The sequence below is a fragment of the Rhinolophus hipposideros genome (genome assembly GCF_964194185.1).
Source record: "Rhinolophus hipposideros genome assembly, chromosome: 26".
NCBI classification, from domain to species: domain Eukaryota; kingdom Metazoa; phylum Chordata; class Mammalia; order Chiroptera; family Rhinolophidae; genus Rhinolophus; species Rhinolophus hipposideros.
The window spans coordinates 25,900,313-25,909,446 of NC_138072.1; the positions used below are offsets into that span (position 1 = coordinate 25,900,313).

The 9,134-nt window shown below is 51.4% G+C and overlaps 1 protein-coding gene across 3 annotated transcripts in view; it reads left to right on the top strand.

Annotated features, from left to right (window-relative positions):
• The window catches only part of LOC308493360 (uncharacterized protein C1orf198), a 29,794-nt gene extending 21,289 nt beyond the window's left edge, over positions 1 to 8,505 (top strand). For 2 of the 3 annotated variants that reach the window (XM_081039403.1, XM_081039404.1), the window contains 3 exons: positions 1,169 to 1,717; positions 5,924 to 5,976; positions 6,482 to 8,505. In XM_081039403.1, the coding sequence (XP_080895529.1) occupies positions 1,169 to 1,717; positions 5,924 to 5,976; positions 6,482 to 6,596 (717 nt within the window). In that variant the 3' untranslated portion in view covers positions 6,597 to 8,505. Of the gene's footprint in view, positions 1 to 1,168; positions 1,718 to 5,923; positions 6,112 to 6,481 lie in introns of those variants that run through there. The other variant, XM_081039405.1, reaches the window with a different exon arrangement.
• The last annotated feature ends 629 nt before the right edge of the window (positions 8,506 to 9,134 follow it).

The following is a 9,134-nucleotide window of genomic DNA, read 5'->3' on the forward strand; positions in this document are numbered from 1 at the left end:
CTGGGTCATGGAAAGCGTTCCTGGGGCTCTTGGGTCTGGGGTGTGGACTGTGCCGGGGGTCCTGCCTGCCCTCAGGCATCTGGCCTCAGGCGGGCAGCTGTGTCCTGGCTTACAGGACCAAGACTGGGGTGAACGCACGGAGCAGTGCCGAGCAGAGCGTCTCCAGGGAGAAAACTCGGCTGCTGTAACAAATCCTGCACATGGCGGGGAGAAGGGGGTTCTGGAGACTGGAAGCCGAGATCAGGGTGCCAGCCTAGAGCCCTCTTCTGGGTTTGCAGACTGCCACCTTCTTGCTGCGTCCTTGTCAGGTGGGGAGAAAGATCATGTCTCAAGTCTCTTCTAACAAGGGTGCTAATCCCATCATGAGGGACCCCACCCTCATGACCTCTTCTAAATCTAATCCCCTCCCAACGGCCCCCCCTCCTAATACCATCGCTTTGGGAGTTTGGGCTTCAGCATTTGAATTCGGGGGACACAGTTTAGTCTATAGTAGGTGTGAAGTTGCGGGGTTGGGTTGGTAGAGGGGGTCCAGTGGGAAGAGGGCTCAGGTCTCTGCAGCTCTGCACTCAGGCCCACCTTTGACTTTCCTGGTTTAATCCAGGAAGGCAGGGTCTGGCTTGGTTGTTTTTTTTTCCACCCTTGTTTGCTGCTGTAGGTGGGAGGAAAGAGGCGGGTGTGGGGGCTGGGTGTTGACCCTCTGCATGCTGGGTTCTGGCAGGCTGTGCACCCTCCCTCAGCACCCTCCCCGGAGGGCAATCACCTGCCCTGCAGCTCCCCGTCAGGAAGGCTCTAGAACCAATCCTGAGGAGACTGGTGGGTGCTTAGCAGAGATTCAGGAGTCTCTGAGCTGTTTGTAGTGTGGACGCTGACAGGGTCTTGGAATCAGAGCTTCCGCTGTGCTTCAGGTGTGGGCTGGCAGTCCTGAAAGGAATTGCCTGCGTGACAGAAGGTTCCAGGGAGCGCCCTTCTTAGTTGCTGCACAGGACGCTGCCCAGCTCATGAACGGCTTAATGAAGCCAATTAGATATTCACATTTAAAAGAAAAGAAAGTTCCAGCAAATGGACAACAGCCAGCGTTGCTGCTGCTGGTGGTGGGGTGCGAGCTGGCACAGTTGTTCGGTTGGTTCTAAGGGTTGCTTTCTTTTTTCTCCTCCCTGTCCGGCCCTAGAGTCAGATGGAGTTCAGCGTCTCTTCCTTATCCATCCAGGAGCCCAGCAGTAGCTCCACCAGCGAGCCGAGGCAACCGTCCAAAGCTTCTCAGGGCTCGCAACCCCTCCGGCCCTCCCAGGGCAGCAAGCCTTCCAGCCTGGATGCTCTGGGTGCTGGCTGGAAGGAAGAGGAAGCGTCCTTCTGGAAGATCAATGCAGAGCGGTCCCGTGGGGAGGGGCCCCAGGCCGAGTTCCAGTCGCTGACCCCTAGCCAGATCAAGTCCATGGAGAAAGGCGAAAAGGTCTTGCCGGTCTGCTATAGGCAGGACCCCACCCCCAAGGACACAGAGGCCAAGGAGGAGAGGCCCGGCCATCTCCGCCAAGAGCCACGTGTCCTTCCCGGTGCCAGCGCCGAGCGCGAGGGTCCCCCGCCGGTCCCGGCCTACAGCAGCACGCTGGGAGAAGCCACCTGCTCCGAGCCCGTGCGCAAGCTGCCCTCTCCTGGGGCTGTCGTGGGGGATGCAGAGAACACGGAGGATTTTCTGTTCTCGGAACCCGTGCCTGCAGAGGTGGGTACGCAGCCCCTCCTCTAGGAGTGACCTGGGAGGCCTCCCTCAGGAGGGTGGTGGGCCGCAGACACCCCCGCTTTCTTCCCCATCCTCCTTTCCCCTACCTGCTCCTTAGAGGACTTTTGGGGTGAGGACTGCTGGGTTACCCAGCTCAGTGACTGACAGATATGCAAGGAGACGAGCCTGTGCGTCTGTCTTGGGGCCAGGACTTGTCTGTCTGTCCTGTGGTTCCGTCCCAGATGCTCACTGCCTTCCCCACGGTGTGAGGGCAGGTTGGAGGGATCGTGGGGGACAGTGAATAGGGAACGTGTGAGGAGAAGGTGGTCAGTGTGGAGGGTGTGGCTGCCTGGTTGACCAAGGGTCCTGTGGGCCTTGGGCTGGGGCCTTAGGAAGGACGGGCATGTGTCCTGAAGGGGATGCGGAGGAGGCAGGCGGATCTGCACGCAGCGGGGGTGCCGCGTATCCTCAGGTCCTCAGGGACCACGGACTGACCCTCGTGGCCACTCATTTCCAAGCAGCGCAGGCTCTGGCGCCCAGCGAGGAGCCCTAAAGAAAGGGTTCTTCCTGGGAGGTGCAGGAGAAGCAGCAGAAAGGTGGGAGAGGTTCCCTGGGTGAGGGGGTGTCATGACAGAGGGACCGTGCAAGAGAACAGTCAGCGGGAGTGGCTTCCGAGGGCTTTCCCACGTCTTGTGGGAGCAGAAACCATTGTCTTTACCGGTTGGTCTGCATGCTTAGGAAATTGAGATAGCAAAGAGAAAACAAAATGTTTGGTTATGACTTTAAGTGGAACTAGCATTGGAGGATTGCAGAAAACCAAAAAAAAAAAGTCATATTTCAGAGGGTTTTGAGATTTATGATGAACAAAGGAATACTTTGGATATAGGCTCATCTGACAACCATTTCTGAGGGAAACCCTGGCCTGCTCACGACACTGGTGAGGCCATTGCTGTCCGTTGTGGAGAGGGACAGCGCGTCCTGGAACATCAATGCTTCCTGGCATTTGTGTCTTCTAGGGAGTCCCAGGGAGGGAGGGAGGGGCAGCCTGCTTACAGATGACAGATGAGGACGGCCAGCAGGAGGAAACAAGGTGTCCCCAGGACCCCCGGGAGCCTGAGATGGGCGTAGCTGTGATGAGCAAGGTCTCATTAAGCAAACATGCCAGCACTCATGCAGCCTACAAGCCCCACTACTTTCAACAGATCCTCCAGGGCCCGTGAGCCCAGGGACTGTCACAGCTCGCGTCTACATTAGCTCTTTTCTTCAGGCCCTGCCCAGAGAGCCAGTGCCCCGTTCTTCAGGATTGGGCGTGGATTTTGGAACCTGTGGGGAAGGCGGCAGGCACACTTGTGAGACCCCAGCCCTGCCTGCCCCACCTCTGCGCCCTGCTGCTTGGTGCCACGTTAGCAGCTCCTGTTTTTGTTTCTTTTTTTAAACATACTTGGGCTGGCCGGGTGGCGCAGGTGGTTGGAGCTCCATGCTCCTAACTCCGAAGGCTGCCGGTTCGATTCCCACATGGGCCAATGGGTTCTCAACCAAAAAAAAACCAAAAAAACATACTTACATTTTTTGAAAAATTATGATTAAATATGCATAACATAAAATGTACTCAGGGGTGGCCGTATTGCTCAGTGGGTTAGAGCGCTAGCTCTCAACAAGGTTGCTGGTTCAATTCCTGCATAGGATGGTTGGCTGTGACCCCTACGACTAAGATTGAAAACGACAGCTGGACTTGGAGCTGAGCTGGGCCCTCCACAACTAGATTGAAGGACAGTGACTTGACTTGGAGCTGATGGGCCCTGGAGAAACACACTGTTCCTTAATATTCTCCAATTTAAAAAAAAAAGTACCATATTAAGTATACAGTTCTGTGTCATTAGATACATTTTATTGTTGTGTAACCATCCCCACCATCCATCCACAGAACTCTTATCTTGAAAAACTGAAACTCTGTCCCCATTAAACAACAACTCCCCATTCCCTCCCCCCGCCGCTGGCAGCCACCTTCTACTTCTGCTATGAATGTGATTCCCCTGGAACCTTATATGAGTGCAGTCATGCAGTATTTGCCCTTCTGTGACTGGCTTATTTCACTCAGCATAATGTCCTCAAGGTTCATCCATGGGGTAGCCTCTGTCAGAATGTTTTTAAGGCTAATATTCCATTGTGTGGATGGACCACATTTTGTTTATCCATCATCCATCAGTGGATGGGGTTGTTTCCACCTCTCGGCTGTTGTGAATAATGCCACTGTGAACGTCGGTGCAGATATCTGTTGGAGTCCCAGCTTTCACTTCTTTGGGAAGTATGCCCAGAAGTGGAACTGCTGGGTCCTATGGTAATTCTATGTTTAACTCTGAGGAACAGCCGTACTGTTTTCCGTAGTGACTACACCATTTTACATTCCCACCTGCAGTGCATAAGAAGTCTAGTTTCTCCACATTCTCACCAACACTTGCTTTTCTTTTTCTTTTTTGATACTGTGTTTCCCCGAAAATAAGACCTAACCAGATAATCAGCTGTAATGCGTCTTTTGAAGCAAAAATTAATATAAGACCCAGTCTTATTTTACTATACCATAGTCTTTACTATATAAGACCGGGTACAATATGATATGATATGATATGATTTGATTTGATATGATAAGATATGATAAGACCGGATCTTATATTAATTTTTGCTCTAAAAGCTGCATTAGAGCTGATGGTCCGACTAGGTCTTATTTTCGAGGAAACACGGTAGTAACCATCCTAATGGTACCTATCTCATTGTGGATTTGATTGACATGCCTCTAATGGCTAGAATGTTGAGCATGTTTTCATGTCACTTATTGGCCATTTGTGTGTCTTCTTTGAAGAAATGTCTATTCAACCCCCTTGCCCAGGTGTAATCGGTGCATTTTTGTTGTTGGGCTGTGGTCATCCTCTGGGTGTTTCTTGGAATGGGTTCCAGGTGCTTCCATGCCTCTCAGCAGCTGGCCTGGTCAGCTGTTCTCCTCCTCCAGGCTTACCCTCCATCTTCAGCCAGCATCTGGCCCCTCCCTTTCCTGCCTCCTGGTCCCTGCCTTTCTCTTCTCTTTGGGTCTCTAACCTCCCTGCCCAGGGCTCCTCCTCACAGATGTGCCGGGCTGGCCCGGCTCCCCAACTAGTCATCTTCCTCTGATCCTCTGCAGTTGGGTCCTCCTCTGAAGGAAGCACTTACATAAAATATATGAGTGTCATAATTGTAAGAGGCGCAGGAAAGTGTGGGGAGCAGAGTCAGAAAAAAACGTGTGAAATCCTCTGGAGGAACAGCTTTCTGAGTGCAAAGCACACAGTGAAATGTTACCACATGTAAGAAACTGGTGGGCAACCCCAAAACAGCTTGCCTGGACTCCTTGGTTCTGTCAGGTTTTGGCTCATTCTGCCTTAGTCTCCGATGCAGCAAAACTGGGCCTGAAACAACCTTCCAAGGGAGGCTGCGTACGCCATTGCCACCACGTAAGCACTTCCTGTGTGCCTGCTGTGTGGAGGGACAAGTGCCCAGGAAAGCCGCAGCACGGCCTCTGCTTGTGCTGCCCTGGAGGAAAGGACCATCTCACATCACAGGTGGCTGGGGAGCCTGTGGGAATGGGTCTGGACACGCAGCAGCTGGAGACAGTCCCGGCTCACAGGGGCCCTTTATGTCAATCCCTCATCACCTAAGTAGGTGACCCTTGATCTGAAAAATGACCCTGGGCTACAGAAAATCACTCCAGAACCTTCCACAGAACATGAAGAAGTAAGCTTTACATCCTTTCCCCCTATTTTTTATTCCCTCAACTTTGCAGGTTTGTGTGTGTGTGTGTGTGTCTGTGTTACATTATGAAGACTATATTTGTGGTATGTTGTCTCATTCCATGACGAATATCTTATGGTGACTTAACTTGAAACATGCCTGTCATCAGAAAGAGAAAAGATACAGTTTTTTCCTTTTCTCTGTAGGTAGGTCTGGAAGCTGCTCGCAGGCATGTCAGGATGGAGAAGGGAGTGTTCCGTCCTCACAGAGTGAAGCTTGCATTGAATTGTATTTAATTTTCTGGTTTCAAGCACGGAGGCAAATTGAGGTCGGGGCCCTCTGAGATAGAAACAGGCTATTTCATTTGGGTCATTTTAAATGAGATGCCGTTTTTAGATTATGCGTGACGAAAACCCCTCATGCCTTACTTTGCTGTTTTTGTCCCTTCTGCAGGTTGGCTCAAGTAACGTCATCTTGAAGACGGGGTTTGATTTTCTGGACAACTGGTAAAATGTGTTAACCAAAAATACCCCACAAAAAACCGAGAACCCCAATATGTTTTCCTAAGTGGTGTGATGGAGGAGGATACAACGGGCAGCATTCCCCTGGGTCTTTTCCAGTTTTTGTGCACTTTTCTTAATCTTTTGAAAACTCGTAAATATTGCCTTGTCCAGATTTCCAGCTTTTTCCCTTTTTGGTAAGACCAGATATATATATGCTATTTTCAATGGTTTGGATTTTACACTTAGATTTTTTAAAGACAGGAATTCAGTAAATCTTACAAATAAAACTTCTGTTCCAGCTGCACCCAGTTTTCCCGCTCCTCAGAGGAAGGGTTTTCTCAGCCATGTCACAAAAATCATGATTCCCATCCCCACTTCCGTCCCCTTCCTGTTTTGAGTGTGTGGTTACCTTGGATGGGTGGTCGTTGCTAGTGTCAGCCGCGGTGACATCAGCATGCTGGCTGTGACCGTGGAATGACTTGCATACCCCCCACCCCCATGCTTCCAGCTGCCCAGGGCGCTCCTTGCTGAAGTCACGTCCTGCATCGAGTGCTACCTTCCACCCTCCACCCTCGCGTCGTTTCCAGGAAACAGACTTGGCACATGGCAGAGGGCGTCTTTAAGCTGCCCTGTTACTTACTCAAACTATTCATCATTGTTTAAGAGTTGCATGTTTTGAAGTTTTGTATTAACGTTTCATTATTTTGTATCTAGATTTAGTGGTTGTAGGGCTACCACTTTTCTTGGAGTTCTCTACTTTTGTGGCCAATGGGTGTCCCCTGTCCTGGGCATCTGCAGCAGGAAGGGTTAATGGCAGGTGTTGCTGGAGGAAAGGGCTCTTCTGATTAGTTGTGTTAGACCTTCCAGCGTGAGACTGGCAGGGGCAGCCGAATTCCTTCATCCCAAGGACTGGTCAAGCTGTGTCACCGTGGACCCTCCCCCAACCCTGACCCCCAACAGAAGTACGAGTCCAGTTTCTGCAGGGACCCAGCAGCGCCCCCTGGAGACCTTTGTGGTCATAGCAACGGCGGCTCCTGGAGTGGGACTGCCTATGGCTGCTCTGGTGGGGTGCCTCCCAGACGGCCAAGGGAGCACAGTGTCCCATGCCCCAGACGGGGTGGGGGGGCATGTGGGCCTCAACCTGGGAAGCCTGTGCCCTGACCAATGGCCCCTGAGCTGTAGAACATGTCCAAGCGTGATCTGCATGTCACTTCTCACTGTGTTCTCACCTGAAGCCTTAATCCCAGTGAGTACTGCCAGCGAGCGCCTGGTCTGAGTAGCAGAATGTGTCTGTTTTAGATGGCTTGCTGTTTCACAAGACCTTCTGGAATGACTTCCAGAATATTTTATCTGGCAACAAGGTAAAGCACATGGCAACTTTTTTTCCAGGAAAGTTTCTGCCAAAGCTGTGGCTTAGCCAATGTTTTTTTTGGTTTCTGCCAATTGCTTAATGTCCCTAAACCTCATTTGGCCCCTTCGGGTCTTGGATTTGACCTTCCTGCTTTGGTGATTGTATCATGGCAAATACAGGTTGTTTCTGTAGCATTTAAGTACAGTTGAAACATAAAAGGGAAACAGATTTCTTGCATGGTGGTGAGGGAAAAGGAGCCAAGAAGTACCCCCCACCAGTGTGGCAGCGGGTCAGCCCCTCACGGCAGCCTTGAGCCTGAGCTGCCGTGGAACCCATGCATGAACCCGAGTCCCTTGAAAACAAGGAGAGCTGCCGGTGTGAGTCTGTATTCCTTGGTGCTGGTCGCAGGGAGGAGAGAGCCACAGCCGGGGACGATTAGCCCACAGCAACCACAGCAACCTGTCTGTTCCAGGAGACGATTCTAGTTTCCCACAGAGCCCGATATCCCCTTCACATCCTCCCGGGAAACCCTGGAGGCAGTCCTAAAGCCGAGCTGCTTTGCTCTGCTTTTGGAAGTAAAGAACTGTGCAAGGAAAAAGCGAAGGCCTGGAGGACACTGGCTCGTGAGCGCCTCCTGTCTGACCTTCAGCTCCTCTTAACCCTGCAGTCTGTACAAGGGTGGTTCCTTCCCGTCCCCTGGGAATCTGTGTTCAGTGTGTCCAGATGAGGGAAAGTTGAGCTTTTATGTTTGCCACCTTTTCCCCCGTGTATCAATATGGCGCTTCTAAAACCAGGAGTTTCTATTTGTTATTTTAAAAATGCACGCTTTTCAGCTCAAGCCTGTATAGGGTTTTGGGTTTTGGATTTCCGCCCACCCCTGCCCCCTACACCTGGGCCCAAGGATTCAGTGTCTTGCTTTGGTTGACTATATTTTTCAAAATCTCTCCCAAGAAGTCAGAACCCACTCTCAGTTCTTTCACCTGGGGGTTCGTCCCCCACCCTGTAGGTCTGGAGCGCTGCCCACTTTGGGAACAGTGGGGGTTACAGCCCCCCCCACGTGGATATCAGAGCAGCTTCCCTTTATTTGATACACATTTTCAAAAATGAAAATTCTTACTGACTACTTGTAACTTGGTTGTATTTTATATTAATAGCCTTTAATAAAGCCATTTAAAATATTCTAGATGTGTTTGTTTGGGCTTCAGCTGGAGCCAGAAAGCCTGTTGGGATGACTACTGTTGAACACAGAGAACAAAGGATTCTTGCGTACTAGTTAAACCAGTGTGCAACGGCTTCAGAAGGGCCCACTTTGCACCATCCGGCCTTAGGCCCCGTGAAAGTTGGTGGGAAGTGGGGCTGAGGTGCACAGGCCTCCAGCAGAAGGGGTGGGCTGTGTCCTGGGGGCCGCTCTGCAGCCCTGGGGTGACATGGAAGTCACGTGCGTCTTTCAAAGGACAAACTTAGCGCATCGCGTGACTGGGAAGGGCAGATGCTATTTCCCTGAGAGCTTCCACCTTGGATCTGGTCGAGCTGATTTTCCTTGGAAGAAATACAGAATTCAGCATGGCCGGCCAATCCTACCTGTTTCATTGGTGAGCTGGTGGTAAGTTACCATCTATAGATTGAGGGGAGTTCTAGATGTCAATTTGCCATATCAAAGTTTTTAAAATGTACCACTCAGGGAAAATGGTGATTCAGGCTGACAGGCTTCTCCTCCAGGGGGCCTTTGCCGCCTTAACCTGAGATTCCTGGGTGAGCGAGTGAGTGGACGCGCTGACTCGCTGCTATGCGGTAACTGCTCGAAGCCTGT